Genomic DNA, 21,887 nt, shown 5'->3' with positions numbered 1-21,887 from the left:
AAAGTGATTTGTCTGCAGTGTAGCCTTGTACGGAAATTAAAACTTGGATAATAAGCAGTTGAGACAAGAAGCAGCTTTTGAAATTTGGTGCTACAGGGGAATGCTGAAGATTAGATGGGTGGATCATGTAACTAGTGAGGAGGTACTGAACAGAACCAAGGAGAAAAGAAATTTGTAGCACAACCTGATCAAAAGAAAGGATTGGTTGATAGGACACATTATGAGACATCAAGGGGTTATCAATTTAGTATCAGAGTGAAGTGGGGGGGGGGGGGGGAGAATTGTAGAGGAAGACCAAGAGATGAATACAGTAAGCAGATTTAAAAGGATGTAGGTTGCAGTAGTCATTCAGGAATTAGGAGGCTTGCACAGGGCAGAGAAGTACGGATACCTGCATGTAACCAGTCTTTGGACTGCAGACCATAACGACAAACAACAAAACAACAACATGTCAGAGTACGCAGTTTGTGAGCCATTTTACCTGTATTACCCATCCTTTACTTTCCCTATACTTGTGCATATGTTCAGTCATGTTTGTGTTAACTTACTGATAAAGCAGCAAACTGTGCAAGATGATAAAATTGTTCTAGCACCAAATGAAATGCAATGGAGAGTAAATACAGAATCAGGCATTACATGTATTTATAGGATCGTTTTTGTAAAAATTAAGGTCACTGATCCCATCTGTGAAAAACTTAAATATTAAACTTAACATGCAAGTAGTGAGAATTTAGCTAACGACGACATGTTTCATATCGATCTGTTTGGTGCATGTACACACATCTAATGATGCCTTTTAATTTAAATCTGCCTATTGTTTTGAGACATAAATTTCAGTAATTGACAGTGTGTGGCATCACAAATTACTATAATGGCTAGGTGGAGAGCAGTGTAAGTTCTAATCAAAGGGAAAAGAGCATCCCAGACATTACGGGTTAGGACAGACAGCGAGAATTGCATCTGGGACATGAAGAAAAGTCGAGTTGCATTTGTGACATAATGAAGGACGGTATTGCTGTGGGAAAGTGGAGCAAGGATTTGCATCTAGGTCAAGGTAAAGTGAAGATGTGTTGGACATCAAATAGGAACAATAAAAGGATAGCATCTGAACCCTCACTTACTAGTGGCAACTACTGAACGCCAAACACAATTTATTTGCTGTCACACGTGTTTCCGATCATATCTAGATTACAGATGAGCTAAAGACTTACAAAAATTGTGTACTCAGTTTCACATCATCATGCAAGCAAAGAAGCAATAATTTAGTCTAAAAAACAGGTGTCAGCTGGCACACTTCAAACCCTATTGGTGCAGTAATGTCAGAGCTTTTTGACTGTAGAGGATATCCATAAACACAACAACTTTTGAGTGCATGATAATGTACAAATTTCTTGTTGAAATTAAGTAATTTACATATTACAGCCACGTATGCTATCTGTGAGTATTATGAAATCAGCATGCATTACCTAACGTGTTCTCAAATGCCGTGCATAAAAGCAGAATTCTTCTGGGGTTCGTACCTTGTGTTCTATTGATGATAGGGTCAAGTGTATCAGACAGCCCTTCGACTTGAGCCCATTTGTATACACAACACAAGGATTGTCTTAGTGTCACTATCCTACATCACAGCGTCAAAGTATGAGTATTACACACTTCATCCTGCATAGGCAAATGGAGCACATTAGTTGGTTCTTTTTGTATTAGATGTGGTAATGGTGGGCCATAAGGGGCAGTTCCTTAGGAAAGACCAAAACAGTTTTTTTAACATTTTTTCATACAAAAATAGAGTCACAGATTCCAAGATGGTTACAGACAGCAAACGGGTGTAATTTTTATATTATATTCCTAAGAGTCTAATCTTGAACAACCTTGAAAATTTTCTTGGTAACTTTATCCATTGCTGAGATACAGATATTGAAAGTTACTTTACTTGTTCCCATCAAATGTAGTACGAGATGAAAATGTAATTTATAAAGTGATATAGTGCAGAAAAATATGCTGTAAATTGTGTCTGTTATAATCGGGAAGGTTCTGGGAACACATCATTGTAATACTGAAATACATACAAATTTTTTGTGCATGTAAATTCCACTCTGAATTGGATTTGCTTTACAGTAGAGTCTCGATAGTTCGAGTTTCCAATAATCCGAGCCTCTTTTAAAAAAAAAGGGGTTGCAATGATCTACTTTCTTTTTTTTTTTTTTTACTGACATGATAAATAATGAAAACATCATTGCAAAAGATAGATAGGGAGAGTACAGCTCAGTCACAAAGCAGACAACAATGCAATCAACACCAACTATTGGCTCGCTGCCCTGTTGCACGAACATCCATTGTCAGTATGGCACGAAATACCCCGACTGCTGCCGGCTGCTACCGATCAAATCTGGGGAGTTCATACGCTGCTGTAGTTCCCAGTACATACCTGTACTGTACAGTGTTGTGTGTCGTTTTGTTTGTTGACTGTGTGTTCCGTTGTACATCAAAGATGAGTGCTGTAACAAAAAAGAGGAAATTTGTGCCCTGCATCTAAAATTAGAAGCTCTAAGACAACATGACACAGTCTCGAAACGATAAAAAAACTTGCTCTCGAATATGGTGTCGGTGAAGTTACTGTTGGTGACTGGCGAAGAAACTGACTTAAATTGGAACAGTTTTCTTCACAGAAATGCTCACACGAATCTCTCAGTCGAAGAAGTATAAAGAAGTCAGACTTCGGAAAAACAAGTGAGGCATTGTTCATGTGGTTTACCCAAGACAGACAGAAGGGTGCTCCGATTTCTGGCCCAATCTTGCAAGAAAAAGCTTTGTTTTTCAGAAACCAGCTGCACGAAGGAGATGACAATTTCGGCGCGAGTGTGGGCTGGCTCAACATGTGGAAGAAGAGGTATGGAGTGTGTCAACTAGATGTATGCAGAGAAAAACTCTCTGGTGACGCTCAGGCCATTTCAAAATTTATCGTCGAGTTTAAAAAAATCATAACTGACGAAAATTTGTCTAATGAACAAATATATAACTGTGACGAAACTGGGATAAATTTTAAAATGTTACCAGCGAGAACACTTGCTTCTTGCAAAGAAGAAAGTGCTCCTGGGCACAAAAAAAGCAAAGAGCAGCTCATAGTTATGGCAGCTTCAAATGCAACTGGAAACCACAAACTAAAACTAGTTGTGATTGGGAAGTCTGCCAAGCCAAGAGCATTCCAGAATGTATCCATCTCAGCTCTTCCAGTTGTCTATACACATCAAAATAATGCCTGGATGAGTCAGGAAATCTTCAAGAACTGGTTTTTTAACTCATTTGTACCTGACTGTAAGAATTTTTTAAAAGAAAGGGGACTGCCATGCAAAGCAATTTTGCTCACGGATAATACGTCCTCACAAGTGCAGGAGAACTGCAGTGCGACGGTAGCTGCGCCTTGTTTTTCCCACCAAACGTTACCTGTCTCATTCAGCCCATGGATCAGGGCGTTCTGGAACGTCTGAGAAAAAAAAAAAAAAAGTATCGATGGAGATTGCTACAGTCAATCTCGCATTCCAAAGACAACGAAAGCATTGAAGGAGCTTTGAAGAAAGTGACTTTGAAGGACGTCGTGTACTGGATTAGCGAATCTTGGAGCGAAATAAAGTCAGACACAATTCCTAAGTCATGGAAAAAAATTCTACAGGAAAGTATACCAGACACAGAAACTGAAGATTCAGCAGATGAGGACGATCAACCATTGTGTAATTTAATCAGAAGATTGCCAGGGTGTGTAGAGGCAGAAGAGGTGGAAGTAGGCGAGTGGTTAAATGCGGACGAACACTTGGAAGTGACGGACTCTTCTAGAATTGACACTGTTAACATTCCATGGCAGTGTGAGAGTGACGAGGCAGAGGCTGCAGCGATGATGAGCCACACCTGTGGCTACGCTGCTCTCGAGGCCGCCGTATGCTACGTGGAACAACAGCCTGAGGCGACACGACTCACCTACTGCTCCTGAGACGGTGGCGTGACGTTGCCGCGAGGAAACGTTGCAGCTTCGCCAAACAAGAGACACTTCACTATTACTTGTATACATAAATAATTATTGTTATTCTGCCAATGCAAATGCATGTGTAAATACTTTTATTTTAATAAAGTTCATATTTTGACCTGTATTACTTACAATATCACAATATTTCTTTTTCCCATTTAAATTTCAATAGTCCGAGTTTTCGATAGTTCGAGCTGGTTCCGGTCCCGTTCACCTCAAACTATCTAGACTCTACTGTACTTCAATTTCACATATGTGAACTATGAAAATGTTACTGACTGAAAGTTCTTTTCATATGAGTGATATGCCCTGCTATGGTAGGGAAAAGAAAGGAACCAATGCAAAAATGCTCCTATCGGAGCACAAAAAAGGCAAGTATACTCCTGTTTAGAAGACTGACTGAAAAGTGGGGTACCAGCTGCCTCATTCTACCTTGCTCAGCACCTTTAAAAATTTTGCCATGCAAACATATTTGTACTTTTTTATGCTGAGAGAGGAGGAGAAAATGACAGTGGAAGTGGAATAAAGAGAAGGAGAAAGTGGAAGTGGTAGAGAGTGTTTAACATCCCGTCGACAACGAGGTCATTAGAGACAGAGCACAGGCTCGGATTAGGGAGGGATGGGGAAGGAAATCGGCCGTGCCCTTTCAAAGGAACTGTCCTGGCATTTGCCTGAAATGATTTAGGGAAATCACGGAAAATCTAAATCAGAATGGCCGGACAAGGGTTTGATCCGTCATCCTCCTAAATGCGAATTGGCCGAAAGCCCGTGATAATGAGAGGCAGAGTCTATGACAGTGGCAATCAGAAAGAGAGAGAGAGAGAGTGAGGGTGAGATGAGGCAGCAGCAGAAGGAAGGAATGAATGAGGCAGTAGCATATGAGAGACCAAGAGAAAGGCAGTGACAGTGAGAGTAGTCAGTAGTAGTAGGACAGAACGAACAAGACAGTGGCTGTGACAAAGGAGACAATGACAGAGGGACACAAGGAGACAATGACAATGAGATGGGACGAACGAGTGAATGAGAACGGGAAAGTGGGATCAAACTGATACGAGCGATTTACAGCGATGGAATAATGGCTGTGCGTAAGTTATGTGAGGAATTGCTTACAAAACAGCCTTATCCCTTCAAAATACTCACCCTTACAACAAATACATTTGTCCCACCAGTGCTTTCACTGTTCGAAACATGTTTTGCAGTCATCTTTACAAATGCCGACAGTGCCTTGCTCGTTCCCCCCCCCCCCTAGACTTCTCCAATGTTTTGAAATCGGTATCCTTTCGTGTCCCTTTTCGTGCACGGAAATAAGAAAAAGTCGTTCGGAGCCTGGACAGGGGAGTAAGGTGCATGGGGCTGCAGAACTGTACCACTGTTAGAGACCTGAACTATTTAAAACAGTTAACGCAGAACAGGGAATCAGCGATCATAAAGTGGTTACTCATCGATGATTTCGATGATTGATCGTAAGAGATGGAAAAGAGCCACCGTGGTACAACAACAGAGTTAGAAAACTGCTGCGGAAGCAAAGGGAACTTCACAGCAAAAATAATCATAGCCAAAGCCTTGCAGACAATCAAAAATTACGCAAAGCGAAATGTAATGTGAGGAGGGCTATGCGAGAGGCATTCAATGAATTCAACAGTAAAGTTCTGTGTACTGACTTGGCAGAAAATCCTAAGAAATTTTGGTCATGTCAAAGCGGTAGGTGGATCAAAACAAAATGTCCAGACGTTCTGTGACCAAAATGGTACTGAAACAGAGGATGGCAGGCTAAATAGAGTACGCGAAGGAATTTGCCCCCCTTCTTGCAGTGGTGTACCGTAGGTCTCTAGAAGAGCGTAGCGTTCCAAAAGATTGGGAAAGGGCACAGGTCATCCCCGTTCTCAAGAAGGGATGTCGAACAGATGTGCAGAACTATAGACCTATATCTCTAACGTCGATCAGTTGTAGAATTTTGGAACACGTATTATGTTCGAGTAAAAGGACTTTTCTGCAGACTAGACATTTTCTCTGTAGGAATCAGCATGGGTTTCGAAAAAGACGATCATGTGAAACCCGGCTCGCGCTATTCGTCTACGAGACTCAAAGGGCCATCATGTCGATAGCACAGGTGTTACTAAAGTGGCAATGAGTTGCGCTATACATGCCTAGTGGCAGAAATGCATACTAGAGAAGCTCTACCCACGGCAATGTTATTCCATTGTGGTTGTTTTCCCCCCCACCCCCCCACCCCCCCTGTACCCGCTGGTAGAACGGAGGGAGCTTGTGGGAGTTGTTAAAAACAACATGAGTATGTTTGCATGCCAAACTTTTCATGGAAAAATGAAGGTAGAATGACACAGGGGGGATACCCTTCTTTGCTGAGTCTTTCAAACAGGTGCATATTTACCTTTTTGTGTTCCAATAGGAGCATTTTTGCCACTGGTATGATATTACTCAAATGCACTCCACTACTCTACATGCACACACCCATTCTTTTGATGAAATTTTTCATAACTTTGTGGCACACTTGCACCTCCAATTCTGAAATTACATGCTGAATCTCAGCTTTGAGCTCTGCAAGCGATTGCATTTGTTATCATACACTCGAGATTTCAAATATCCACGAAAAAAAAAAAGTAATAATAATACAAGACCTGGGTGGCCAATTCAAATCGGTATTGGAAGAAATCATCAGGCCAGGGAACCTCTCTTGTAAGAAGTCCAATGTGTTACACGTTGCGCCATGGTGTTGAACTCAACCAGCACTTCCATGATCCAGTTCAGATCACAAAAGCTGTCTTAACATATTGCAGTAGTATTCACTGTCCACTGTTAATGCCACTTTTGAAAAGTACGGCCCAATTATGTCCCCAGCCCAAATGCCACACTACACATACACTTGTTGGTGCAATGGCTTCTTCATAACTACTGTAGAGTCTTCTGTGCCCCAATTCCTGCATTTTTTGTCGTTCGCTACGCCATTCAAAACAAAGTGCACCTTACCATAGAACATTATTTTCTTTAGAGAATTGTAATTCTTTGTTTTGCTAGCACACCACGGGTGAATGCTCAGTGCCTTTTTTTGTGATCATTTGACTTCTGTTACAATGTCAGCTAGAAGCTAGATTAAGAAAAGGCAAACTTACGTTTCTAGCATTTGTGGACTTAGAGAAACCTTTTGACAATGTTGACTGGAATACTCTCTTTCAAATTCTGAAGGTGGCAGCGGTAAAATACAGGGAGCGAAAAGCTATTTACAATTTGTACAGAAACCAGATGGCAGTTGTAAGAGTCGAGGGGCATGAAAGGGAAGCAGTGGTTGGGAAGGGACTGAAACAGGGTTGTAGCCTATCCCCGATGCTATTCGATCTGTATATTGAACAAGCAATAAAGGAAACAAAAGAAAAATTCGGAGTAGGAATTGAAATCCATGGAGAAGAAATAAAAACTTTGAGGTTCGCCGATGACATTGTAATTCTGTCAGAGACAGCAAAGGACTTGGAAGAGCAGTTGAACGGAATGGACAGTGTCTTGAAAGGAGGATATAAGATGAACATCAACAAATGCAAAACGAGGATAATTGAATGTAGTCGAATTAAATCAGGCGGTGCTGAGAGAATTAGATTAGGAAATGAGACACTTAAAGTAGTAAAGGAGTTTTGCTATTTGGGGAGCAAAATAACTGATGATGGTCGAAGTAGAGAGGATATAAAATGTAGACTGGCAATGGCAAGGGAAGTGTTTCTGAAGAAGAGAAATCTGTTAACATCGAGTATAGATTTAAGTGTCAGGAAGTCATTTCTCAAAGTATTTGTATGGAGTGTAGCCATGTATGGAAGTGAAATGTGGACGATAACTAGTTTAGACAAGAAGAGAATAGAAGCTTTCGAAATGTGGTGCTACAGAAGAATGCTGAAGATTAGATGGGTAGATCACATAACTAATGAGGAGGTATTGAAAAGAATTGGGGAGAAGAGGAGTTTGTGGCACAACTTGACTAGAAGAAGGGATCAGTTGGTAGGACATGTTCTGAGGCATCAAGGGATCAGCCATTTAATACTGGAGAGCAGTGCAGTGGGTAAAAATCGTAGAGGGAGACCAAGAGATGAATACACCAAGCAGATTCAGAAGGATGTAGGTTGCAGTAGGTACTGGGAGACGAAGAAGCTTGCAAAGGATAGAGTAGCATGGAGAGCTGCATCAAACCAGTCTCAGGACTGAAGACCACAACAGCCATGTCAGTGGGATTTTACAGTCCCAAAGGTGCACATCATCTTCCAGTATATGTTGCACACTGGTTCTGAGAATATCCAATTGTTGTGAACATCAGCGAATAGATTTTGCCTCACTTACATCAACATTATTATTCAGAATGGTGATGTTTTCCACAAGTCTAATACAGGGATGCCCTGAGACTTTAATTTCCAAAATCGAACTGGTGTTCTCAATCTTAGCAACCACATTCAGTTAATTTGGTGCATTATGGTCACCAAATATTCCGCAGAGTTTACCAACAGTCTCTCCTCAACATTCAAGACATTTGGATAGCAATGGGCGGCTGTTTGCTGACGATGCTGTGGTGCACGGGAAGGTGTCATAATTGAGTGACTGTAGGAGGATACAAGTTGACTTGGACAGGATTTGTGATTGGTGTAAAGAATGGCAGCTAACTCTAAATATAGATAAATGTAAGTTAATGCAGATGAATAGGAAAAAGAATCCTGCAATGTTCGAATACTCCATTAGTAGAGTAGCGCTCGACACAGTCACGTCGATTAAATATTTGGGCGTAACATTGCAGAGCGATATGAAGTGGGACAAGCATGTAATGGCAGTTGTGGGGAAGGCGGATAGTCATCTTCAGTTCATTGGTAGAATTTTGGGAAGATGTGGTTCATCTGTAAAGGAGACCGCTTATAAAACACTAATACGACCTATTGTCGAGCGTCTGGGACCCCTACCAGGTCGGATTGAGGGAGGAAATAGAAGCAATTCAGAGGTGGGCTGTTAGATTTGTTACCGGTAGGTTCGATCGTCACGCGAGTGTTACGGAAATGCTTCAGAAACTCGGGTGGGAGTCTCTAGACGAAAGGAGACGTTCTTTTCGTAAATCGCTACTGAGGAAATTTAAAGAAACTGCTTCTGAGGCTGACTGCAGTACAATTTTACTGCCGCCACCTTTCATTTCGCGGAAAGACCACAAAGATAAGATAAGAGAGATTAGGGCTCGTAGAGAGGCATATAGGGAGTCATTTTCCTCTTGTTCTGTTTGGGAGTGGAACAGGGAGAGAAGATGCTAGTTGTGGTACGAGGTACCCTCCGCCACGCACCGTATGGTGGATTGCGGAGTATGTATGTAGATGTAGATGAACATCCTGTCCACACTATTCGAGACATTTGTAGTAAGTTTTCGCTACGACAACATGCCACTCCATTGTGAAACACTCCATTGCTAACGGCAAAGAAAACAGGGGAAAATTGTGCAATGTCCAGCACTCCCAAATTACTAGGACAGAAATAGTGAGCATTTCAAAAGTTGCTTTCTTTATGGGGCAGCCTTTATTTATGCCCGTCATTCATTTACAACACACCCACCAACTGGAATACTGGAAGAATGACATACTGAATGACACACTAAGAAATTGTGCACCTGATTAATGTGTGTAAGGTAGACTTCCCTAAAATGCAGGAAGAGAAAATAGCAGACCTTTAAAACAATTTTCTGTTGCATAACACCAATCGATTACTAGTGTTAGACAGCCCATTAGGCTTACATGGATCATTGTATCACAAAATACTGAAGATAAAATTTCCGACGTGTTTTGGATTATTAAACAAATATTGCATTGTCTCACACTTGCTTATCACATTTTCCAAAGTTTTTCAAAAAATAAGTATCTAGAATGAGATTTTGACTATGCAGCGGAGTGTGTGCTGATATGAAACTTCCTGTCAGATTAAAACTGTGTGCCGGACCGAGAGCTTCTGTAAAGTTTGGAAGGTAGGAGACGAGGTACTGGCAGAAGTAAAGCTGTGAGGACAGGGCGTGAGTCGTGCTTGGGTAGCTCAGTCGGTAGAGCACTTGCCCGCGAAAGGTAAATAAGTATCTGTCAACATATATCCCATTACATGTTTTAAACCGTTCTAAATGCAATTATTGTGGTCAATCAGTGTACTATACCTGCCTTCCAAAAAATATTAATTCCAAGCTTTCAGTTTAATTGTGTATCGCTATGTGTTAAGTGTGTTTAATGAAATAACTTACTGCATTACCTAAAAAATATTCTTCAAATACGACACGTGCACTTGAAAAACTCCATATTTGTCTGTTAATGTAAAATAATCTATAAAAATGCTAATGTTCGTTTCCATTCTTAAATCTTCAAAATTAGTTCACCAATTGCTTTCATATGACATAATGTTGCCATCGAATTCGCGCATGTGTTTATACGCAGCAATGACGCTACAACTGCGAAAAGTTATAATAGGGTATTTGACAGTGTTCAGGAAATCATCTTATATTGTTAATTATGTCAGTATCTGTTTGAATCTGCTGACCGTAACATTTATGTTCTTACTGTATGAGAGAATGGATTGTGAATGAATCCACAGACGTTATTTTCGTGTAGATTATTACATTTGGCTAATTAATGTTTGTTCACATTCAGCATCAAAAGTGAGAAGAAAGCCAAAATGGGGGAGAAGCGTTCATCCAGATCGAAAACGTGCAATTGCAGAATAAAAGGGACTGTCGTTAGGTTTTCACTGTTTGCAACTAATGAGAATATTTTCAAGTATTCCTTCGGTGTTCATCGCTTAATTATCAACACCATCTCTTTGCAAATTTCCACTGGAAACAAAATCTTACATACGCAATGCAGGGAAAGTGCTAAAAAAGGGACACAGATCGCTCATGCCTCAGCGAATATTATCATTTTATTCGTAAGTATAGTTGTTTCTTCTGTAGTTTATTCACTAAATGGAAGAGGCTTCAAGGTCTCTTTTTGAATTGTTACATCAAACTGCGTGCCATTGTTTACATGTTCGACTTCAAGTGAAACGTACTAGATAGGCCGACATACACAGCTCCTGAAGCAGTCGGGGGGAAGGGGGGGCGGGGGGGGGAAATCGGTCACGCACCGGGAGGGGAGGGGGGGGGGGCACCTGGATCCGCCCCTGGTTTGAGGGCCCATAGGTACAATTTTTTCACAAATTCTTGCAGTTCGGCTGCAGAAATTCTTGGGGAATTGTGTCCCTATGTGGCACACTAATTCTTCTTAACATGAGAATAGTGTGGCTAAATACAGGGTGTTACAAAAAGGTACGGCCAAACTTTCAGGAAACATTCCTCACACACAAAGAAAGAACATATGTTATATGGACATGTGTCCGGAAACGCTTACTTTCCATGTTAGAGCTCATTTTATTACTTCTCTTCAAATCACATTAATCATGGAATGGAAACACACAGACACAGAAAGTACCAGCGTGACTTCAAACACTTTGTTACAGGAAATGGTCAAAATGTCCTCCGTTAGCGAGGATAAATTCATCCACCCTCCGTCGCATGGAATCCCTGATGCGCTGATGCAGCTGTGGAGAATGGCGTATTGTATCACAGCCGTCCATAATACGAGCTCGAAGAGTCTCTACATTTCGTACCGGGGTTGCGTAGACGAGAACTTTCAAATGCCCCCATAAATGAAAGTCAAGACGGTTGAGGTCAGGAGAGCGTGGAGGCCATGGAATTGGGCCGCCTCTACCAATCCATCGGTCACCGAATCTGTTGTTGAGAAGCGTACAAACACTTCGACTGAAATGTGTAGGAGCTCCATCGTGCATGAACCACATGTTGTGTCGTACTTATAAAGGCACATGTTCTAGCAGCACAGTTAGAGTACCCCGTATGAAATCATGATAACGTGCTCCATTGAGCGTAGGTGGAAGAACATGGGGTCCAAACTAAAATGTGCTCTAACTTAGAAATTAAGCATTTCTGCACACATGTCCACATAACATCTTTTCTTTATTTGTGTGTGAGGAATGTTTCCTGAAGGTTTGGCTGTACCTTTTTGTAACACCCTGCATATTCATGCTCTGTACCCTTTGAAAATATACCATGATATTTAGTTTTATTTATTTATTGCCATCCTACTGTCAGATGTACATGCCTGTGACAGGCTGCATTGTATGCATGCGCAGACGGACTCACCTGCGCGAGTATGCGGGGTGCGAGTAGAGAGCAGGCACCGGCCGACCGGACTCCGCAGCCACGCAGTACAGCCCGAACAGGTGGCGGTCGCAGCCGGCGTTGTCGCGCGCCTCCGCCATCAGCCGGTCATGCCTCGCCACTGCCTTCCTCAGCAGGTGCTCGCGCTCCGCATTCTGGAGAGGAGAAAAAAATAACAACTAGAACAGAGGCTGCTGCCGGGTTTGCCGTATGGTTAAATGTCGCAGACCAGAAAATTTCTGTTTTGATAACAACTGAGCAAATTAAGTGAAAACTGTGATTTTTTTATAACATTATGTGCTTGTCAAACAAAATATTGTCATTTTCCATAAAAACACAGGAGAACTGCCGGATATCAGTAACGTCCTGCCACTATATTTCGGTGCAGTCTTCTGGCCATCTTCAGGTGAGTGCCACTGTAGTAGTACTGGCGAGTACGCGCTGAGCTCCGCTATCTAAAGCTGTACTGACAAGGGAACCTCCCCATCGCACCCCCCTCAGATTTAGTTATAAGTCGGCACAGTGGATAGGCCTTGAAAAACTGAACACAGGTCAATCGAGAAAACAGGAAGACATGGTGTGGAACTATGAGAAAAATTAGCAAAATATACAAACTGAGTAGTCCATGCGCAAGATAGGCAACATCAAAGATAGTGTGAGCTCAGAAGCGCCATGGTTCCATGGGTAGCGTGAGCAGCTGTGGCACGAGAGGTCAACTGTGCGTGCGCAAGAGCCCGCCCCCAACTGCTCAAACGAATCTAATTTAAACAGTTGTCGCATCACGCTCATCGGAGGCAATTTGTTATGAAGCATTCGTTTTCCTAAAGCCTTTGGCACACTTTGGTGTTGGCAGACGCTTGTATCAGCATTGTTTTGTTGTTGTATACGACACATTTCCTTTGCAACTTAAGTTTTATTTAATTTCTTTTTTTTCTCTAGTTCATGTTTTGTTGCTGCAGTATTATTCTGCAGGATACAGTAATATCCTTTGTTAGAGTCATGGTTCTTAGCAGTCAAAATCACAAAAATTTAACTGAAAACTGAAACAATGAAAAATTCCCGGAATTCTAAACAATTCCCGGGTTTTTCCCGGTCTTCTCCCGGATGAAAAAATGCCCGCATTTTTCCCGGATCTCCCAGTTGTCCCGGGTCGTATACACCCTGTAAGTGAAAATGGTGATTTTTTTATAACATTATGTGCTAGCCAAACAAAATAGTGTCATTTTATATTGAAATCTAGTGAACTGTCTGTTGCTGCTTGGCAGAACATTACAATAACAGCAAGAAAGGGAAAACTCCTTCCATAAAGATTGCTTATTTACTCACAAACTCATTTCTGTCTCCTTCAGCCACCACTGTGTCTCAATAGAATGTCTCCCAGACCACCTTCTCTACCCAGTGGTTCCTACCCCTGTAACCGACCCCGCTGCAAAACCTGACCCACGCATCCCCCCCCCCCTCCCCTCCAACCACCTACTCCAGTTCCGCTACTGGTAAAACACACACAATTCAAGGCAGGGCCACATGTGAAACAACACATGTCATTTATCAGCCGACATGCCTGCACTGCACAGCCTTTTACATCGGTATGACAACAACTAAACTGGCCGAGTGCACGAATGGGCACAGGCGAACTGTCCGCCTAGATGTCCAATACCCAGTAGCAGAGCATGCCGTCCAGCATAATTCTAGGGGCCTGGGAACCTGCTACAACGTACGTGCCATTTGGCTTCTCCCACCCAACACCAGTCCCTCGGAACTGCGGAGATGGAAACTTGCACACCGACACATCCTTTCATCCTGCCATCCCCCTGGACTGAACCTACGTTAACCGACCTCACTCCCATTTACTCTTCAGTCTTCTCCTTTTCCCCTTTCCTCTTTAGCCACTCACACATCTTTTCATCCTATATAGATGTGTGTATTTTATTACTATATACCTCTTTTCTTCTGTATGCATCCTCTTTGGTTTGAAGCTGGCACAGTACTTACACTAGAATATCTTTGGCTTCCCTCTGACAACCATGCCTCCATCCTTGCTACCCTCCCTGTTCACCTTTCCCTGCTGCTTCATAACCTGGGTTGTGAGTAACTGAATCAACTTTCCCTTCTCCCTTTTTTCCCCCTCTTTCATCCCTGATGAAGAAACAAAATTCCGAAAGCAAGGAACATAAATGTTCTGTTCTGTTTTGTGTATCTATGGACTGTACTGAGCTGAACTAAGTACTGGCCAGCCCCTCTATCACTTTGTTAGTATTTGTTTCACATCTTTATATGAGATTTTCAATTAATCATTTTAATATAAAAGGTTTCTGTGATGTCATGTGCAGAATGAAATTTTGTGAAAAAGTTAATATTGCACAACAAGTAAAGACAGTCGTTACTAAATGCAGTATCAAATTGGAGATGTCGGAATAAACACACCCCCAAAGTGTCTCCTTACACCGCTGCAGCGAGAAAGTTACACATGTCCGAACACAGTGTTGTTTTGCTGTACTCTGGTGTGAAACTATCCTTCTGTAATGAACAAAGTGCTAAGCGTTACAAGTGTCAGTGAAAGCACCACATACACGTTGGCTGTGGGAACACTAATTGCTGCAGTCACTGCAGAAGCCTACTGCAGTGGCAATACTGCAGACAGACCAGCAATGCGGGTCGCCAACTCTGCTGCGAAGACTGGCCGATGTAAGAGTGTTTAGAAGTGAGTGTACGGTTGACAACAAACACGTACCTGCAGCCAACGTCCATCAGAGGGCACCGACCGACAGCGCAGGGAACAGGTGCGACGATCGACAGACTATTTCCTGGCGATCACACGTGTGTGAATAGTCCCAGAAATACCATTCTGCCTGGGGCTGGATAAGCCGTCACCCAGCCACTCGGCGGGCAGTTCTCAACTCGCCGAGTGCGAAGAAGATTGACCCGTCCACCGGTATGCCACCTCCACCGTCCACCCTCCCGCAACAATTAAGATACGTCGCTTCTGTCATGTTAGGCTATCTAACAGCTGCTAACAGCTGACTTTGGCGTGGAACAGTTATTCGGGTGTAGAGTCAAAGGGAGCACTGATTATAGGAATTATTTGTTATTTGCTTGATCCACAGAAGAGATGCTTATTGTTTTTTTGGTTTTGAAGAGTGTGTTACTGTTGGTTTTTTGTAGTTTCCTTAATTTAAAAAAAATTGGCGAAATGGATCTTGCTCTGTAGATTTAGCACTAATTGTTTCCAAAGTTAAGTATTTCCCATGCTCAAGTTTTAATATATTATCAACAATTTTGTGTGTGTGTGTGTGTGTGTGTGTGTGTTGTTGTTGTTGTTGTTGTTGTTGTTGTTGTATCTGCTTGACCTCCTCCTGAAATGGACTTGCTACAATACACCACAATTTGAAAAATAGAGGCTATCATTTCAGGTATGTGTTCCCCATATGTAAATAATATAAAAAGTCCATTATCACATGTGTCTGGTAATGTCCAAGACATGGCCTTCACAATAGTGATATTCACCAGAAACTTTTTTTTTCCCTCAAAGGTAATTCCTTTTACAAAAGACTTCCAAATGTCCACCTCGTGTTTGAGTACAAACTTTAAACCAGTGCCTTACTGCACCACGAACACAATCATGAATCCCAGGAGTGCTGTGTATTTTTCCTCAAAACCTGCCACAATGCAATTCTGAAAGGTTTCTGTGTCAGGCTCTGGAGACAAATCCAGTGATGATTTTAAACAGACCCACGAGTGGAAATCGATAGGGTTCAAATCAGGTGAATGTGGAGGTCAAGCAATTGGAGCCACCTCTGCTGTTTCCGTCAATCGGGAAATATTTGATGCGAGTACCGGTGACCCGTACGGTCGATGTGAGCAGGAGCACCGCCGTGCGATAAGTAGGCTCGTTGACGAATGATCGCTGGAGTGTCTCCAGAAAGATGAGGTGTGGTGTTTTCCAGGAAGTTTTTGTATGACTGCACCGTAATCCTGTTTACAAGTACACGGTATCCAGCTAACCGATCCTCAATGATACTGGTCCACATGCTGAGTGAGAACTGCAGTTGGTGATGAGATGCAACAACTACATGAGTGGTCTCCATGTGTCCATCTACGTCTACGTCTACATCTACATCTACACTCTGCAAAGTACCATGAGGTGCATGGCAGAGGATACGTCCCACCATACCAGTTATTAAGGTTTCTTCCTGTCCCATTCCAGTATGGAGTGTGGGAAGAATGATAGATGAATACCTCAATGTGTGCAGTAATTATTCTAACCTTATCCTCCTTATCCCTATGTGAGGGATTTGTAGGGGGTTGTACCCTGGAGTAATCATTTAAAGCCATTTCTTGAAACTTTGTTAGTAGACTTTCTCAGGCTAGTTTATGTCCGCCTTCATCAGTTTTCTAGTTCAGTTTTTCCAGTATCTCCAAAACACTCTCCCACAGACTACACAAACCTGTGACTATTTGTGGTGCCCTTCTCTGTATACATGCTATATCCTCTGTCAGTCCTATTTGGTACAGGGTCCCCACACTTGAACAACACTCCAGAACCAGTCGCACTAGTGATTTGTAAGCGATCCCTTTTGTGGACTGATTGCACTTCCCAGCATTCTACCGATGACCTTAAGTCTACCTTCTACCAATGAACTTAAGTCTACCAACGGCTTTACCCATGACTGAAACTGCGTGATCATTCCATTTCATATACCTACAAAGTGTTACACCCAGGTATTTGTATGAGTTAGCTGATTCCAACAGTGCCTCAGTGACATTACCGTATTTACTCGGATCTAAGCCGCACTTTTTTTCCGGTTTTTGTAATCCAAAAAACTGCCTGCGGCTTAGAATCGAGTGCAAAGCAAGCGGAAGTTCTGAAAAATGTTGGTAGGTGCCTCAACAACTAACTTCTGCCGTCGAATATATGTAGCTCTACACAAGCATGCTTTGTGGGCACAAAGATAAATACTGGCGCCAAAACCTCTGCAGCAGTAAATAAATTTAAAAAAAGGTAGAAGACGAGCTTTTTTTTTCTCCGCCCCGAGTTTCGACCACTGCATTTTCATACATTATCCAACGAAGTAAATACAAATTCCGTATTGTTCATCTTCAAATGTAGCAGAATTTCAATGTACTACGAAAATCCGACTGGCAAGACTGTTTGGGATGTTTGTCAATATGGGAAACTCTACGTTCTCAGTTTTTTCCTACCTGTGAGAAGAGATGGTTGCTAATAGGAACTTTTATGAATTGTGAATCACATGCAGTATTCTCTTCACCATAAGAATAATACGAATATAAACATTTTGTCATGTATTCTTTCGTGTTTGCAGCTATCTCATTTAAATCCTGTCTGCCTAATAAACTACGAAACTAGAGTGAGGCAACAGCAAATGCGGAAGATTATACATATCGTGTCATGTTTATATTCGTATTATTCTTATGCTTAATAGTGATAAAGTCATAAATGAAGCACGGCAATTGACTAGATTTTTAAATCTAAGATGACTCTAATTTCCGTGCAGAATGTAATGTACTAAAAGAGGCGTCTGCAAAGATTTTCAAACGGAGAAAATTTTTCGCTAAACTCTCGTTCAGAACATCTTCTATCATACGCAGTCTATTATTTGGTTCTTGTTGATCATTATCAAAGAAAGCAGCAGTGTAAATAACAACAAATAGCAGTCTCTTGCTATTGTTTCGCTAATGAGACGATTCCTCTTTTTTTTAAGCGGCGGTAGCGCGCACAAAAGCAAGTCATACCGCGAGCGGTGACAGGCCGTAAACACGCACTATCAAAATGTGACAAACAATGCATGACACAGTACAGTAATGCATTTTCAGCTTAGAGTGACGCAAACACCTATAACAAAGAAAACGGCACTTATCAGATCAAAGCAAAATAAGCAATCGATTCAAACCAGACGAAGCACGTGAAAAAGGACGGGTACCCGTATAAATACGGACGGAGCGCCTGACGCATAGCAATGGCTACCTGGTAAAGCTTAACTGCTAAGCTTACGACTCGAACCAAACTACTGTAGCTGTATCGTCTTTCATTCGACCTAAATTGTGTCTCATATTACAATGGACCAACTTTGTTTCGATTTGGAGGTGCGGCCTAAAACTTTTCTCTCCCCTTGAATTTCGAGTCTCAAATTTCAGGTGCGGCTTAGATTCGAGAAATTTTTTTTTCCTTTATTTCGAGTCTCATTTTTCAGGTGCGGCTTAGATTCGAGTGCGGCTTACATTTGAGTAAATACGGTATATTGATAGGATACTACATTTTCCATTTTGTGAAGGGCAAAATTTCATGTTTCTGAAAATACAGATCAAGTTGCCAATCTCTGTACTACTTTGAAATCTTAAAAAAGATCCCCCTGAATAATCAAGCAGCTTCAGACAGTACTTTGTTATAGATAACTGCATTATTTGCAAAAAGCCTGAGGTTACTATTGACATTCTCTGCAAGGTCCTAAATATACAACATGAACAGCAAGGGTCCCAACACACTTCCCTGGGCCACACCCGAAGTTACTTCTACATCTGATGATGACTCTCCACCCGAGATAACATGCTGTGACGTTTCTATCAAAGAGTCCTCAATCCAATCACAAATTTCACTCGATGCCCCATATGATCATACTTTTGACAATAAGCATAGGTGCAGTACTTAGTCAAATGTTTTCCAGGGATCAAGAAACATTGCCTCTACCTGGTTGCCTTGATCCAAAGCTCTCAGTATGTCATGAACTGCTGGTCGGGATTGAGGATACAAGATACCTTGTTATGTTTGAGCTGAGGTAGGAAAGTTGGGATTTGTAGCTTACTGCTGCAAGAACCACCGACAGAACACGGCTTGTGCAAGGTAGCATGCTGGTCCCAGAGCCTCTACAAGTCACAAATGATAGGATACCTCTGTTGCTCTCACAGCAGTCTCCAGACAGTAGCACGAGGAACATTCACTTGCAACTCTAACCTCCATGTACGGGGGCAAGTAGTTGTGTGCACATATTCCAGAATCACATCAGAAGCTTTACATCTCTGTCACTCTCTCTTCAATTGATGAAATGTACCGTATTTACTCGAATCTAAGCCGCACTTTTTTTCCGGTTTTTGTAATCCAAAAAACCGCCTGCGGCTTAGAATCGAGTGCAAAGCAAGCGGGAGTTCTGAAAAATGTCGGTAGGTGCCGCCACAACGAACTTCTGCTGTCGAATATATGTAGCGCTACACAAGCATGGTTTGTAGGCACAAAGATAAATACTGGCGCCAAAACCTCTGCGTCAGTAAATATTTTTTTTTTTTTTTTTTTTAAGAAAAGGTGGAAGACGAGCTTTTTTTCTCCGCCCCGAGTTTCGACCACTGCATTTTCATACATTATCCAACGAAGTAAATACAAACTCCGTATTGTTCATCTTCGAATGTAGCAGAATTTCAATGTACTACGAAAATCCGACTGGCAAGACTGTTTGGGATGTTTGTCAATATGGCCAACTCTACGTTCTGAAATTTTTCCTATCTGTGACAAGAGATGGTTGCTAATAGAAACCTGATGAAATGTGAATCACATGCACTATTCTCTTCACCATAAGAATAATACGAATATAAACATTTTGCCATGTATTCTTTCATGTTTGCTGCTATCTCATTTAAATCCTGTCTGCCTAATAAACTACGAAACTAGAGTGAGACAACAGCAAACGCGGAAGAATATACGTATCGTGTCATGTTTATATTCGTATTATTCTTATGCCTAATAGTGATAGTCAGAAATGAAGCACGGCAACTGACTAGATTTTAAATGTAAGATGACTAATTTCTGTGCAGAATTTGATGTACTAAAGAAGCGGCCGCAAAGATTTGCAAATGGAGAAAAATTTTCGCTAAACTCACGTTCAGAACATCTTCTATCATACGCAGTCTATTATTTGGTTCTTGTTGATCATTATCAAAGAAAGCAGCAGTGTAAATAACAACAAATAGCAGTCTCTTGCTATTGTTTCGCTAATGAGACGATTCCTCTTTTTTTTAAGCGGCGGTAGCGCGCACAAAAGCAAGTCATGCCGCGAGCGGTGACAGGCCGTAAACACGCACTATCAGAATGCTACAAACAATGCATGACACAGTACAGTAATGCATTTTCAGCTTAGAGTGACGCAAACACCTATAACACAGAAAACGGCACTTATCAGATCGAAGCAAAATAAGCAATCAATTCAAACCAGATGAAGCACGTGAAAAAGGACGGGTACCCGTATAAATACGGACGGAGCACCTGACGCATAGCAATGGCTACCTGGTAAAGCTTAACTGCTAAGCTTACGACTCGAACCAAACTGCTGTAGCTGTATCGTCATTCATTCGACCTAAATTGTGTCTCATATTACACTCCTGGAAATTGAAATAAGAACACCGTGAATTCATTGTCCCAGGAAGGGGAAACTTTATTGACACATTCCTGGGGTCAGATACATCACATGATCACACTGACAGAACCACAGGCACATAGACACAGGCAACAGAGCATGCACAATGTCGGCACTAGTACAGTGTATATCCACCTTTCGCAGCAATGCAGGCTGCTATTCTCCCATGGAGACGATCGTAGAGATGCTGGATGTAGTCCTGTGGAACGGCTTGCCATGCCATTTCCACCTGGCGCCTCAGTTGGACCAGCGTTCGTGCTGGACGTGCAGACCGCGTGAGACGACTCTTCATCCAGTCCCAAACATGCTCAATGGGGGACAGATCCGGAGATCTTGCTGGCCAGGGTAGTTGACTTACACCTTCTAGAGCACGTTGGGTGGCACGGGATACATGCGGACGTGCATTGTCCTGTTGGAACAGCAAGTTCCCTTGCCGGTCTAGGAATGGTAGAACGATGGGTTCGATGACGGTTTGGATGTACCGTGCACTATTCAGTGTCCCCTCGACGATCACCAGTGGTGTACGGCCAGTGTAGGAGATCGCTCCCCACACCATGATGCCGGGTGTTGGCCCTGTGTGCCTCGGTCGTATGCAGTGCTGATTGTGGCGCTCACCTGCACGGCGCCAAACACGCATACGACCATCATTGGCACCAAGGCAGAAGCGACTCTCATCGCAGAAGACGACACGTCTCCATTCGTCCCTCCATTCACGCCTGTCGCGACACCACTGGAGGCGGGCTGCACGATGTTGGGGCGTGAGCGGAAGACGGCCTAACGGTGTGCGGGACCGTAGCCCAGCTTCATGGAGACGGTTGCGAATGGTCCTCGCCGATACCCCAGGAGCAACAGTGTCCCTAATTTGCTGGGAAGTGGCGGTGCGGTCCCCTACGGCACTGCGTAGGATCCTACGGTCTTGGCGTGCATCCGTGCGTCGCTGCGGTCCGGTCCCAGGTCGACGGGCACGTACACCTTCCGCCGACCACTGGCGACAACATCGATGTACTGTGGAGACCTCACGCCCCACGTGTTGAGCAATTCGGCGGTACGTCCACCCGGCCTCCCGCATGCCCACTATACGCCCTCGCTCAAAGTCCGTCAACTGCACATACGGTTCACGTCCACGCTGCCACGGCATGCTACCAGTGTTAAAGACTGCGATGGAGCTCCGTATGCCACGGCAAACTGGCTGACACTGACGGCGGCGGTGCACAAATGCTGCGCAGCTAGCGCCATTCGACGG

At 42.7% G+C, this 21,887-nt stretch overlaps 1 protein-coding gene across 3 annotated transcripts in view; it reads right to left on the bottom strand.

The window, feature by feature from the left end:
- Positions 1-21,887, bottom strand: part of LOC126213328 (peroxisomal carnitine O-octanoyltransferase) — a 313,022-nt gene that overhangs the window by 44,755 nt on the left and 246,380 nt on the right. For all 3 annotated transcript variants that reach the window (XM_049941018.1, XM_049941019.1, XM_049941020.1), the window contains one exon: positions 12,210-12,382. In XM_049941018.1, coding sequence (XP_049796975.1) covers positions 12,210-12,382 — 173 coding nt within the window. The remainder of the gene's footprint in view (positions 1-12,209; positions 12,383-21,887) is intronic.

This window comes from Schistocerca nitens, chromosome 11, assembly GCF_023898315.1.
Source record: "Schistocerca nitens isolate TAMUIC-IGC-003100 chromosome 11, iqSchNite1.1, whole genome shotgun sequence".
NCBI lineage: Eukaryota > Metazoa > Arthropoda > Insecta > Orthoptera > Acrididae > Schistocerca > Schistocerca nitens.
Note: the sequence above shows the minus strand (reverse complement) of the source record. Positions and strands in the feature narration are given on the sequence as shown.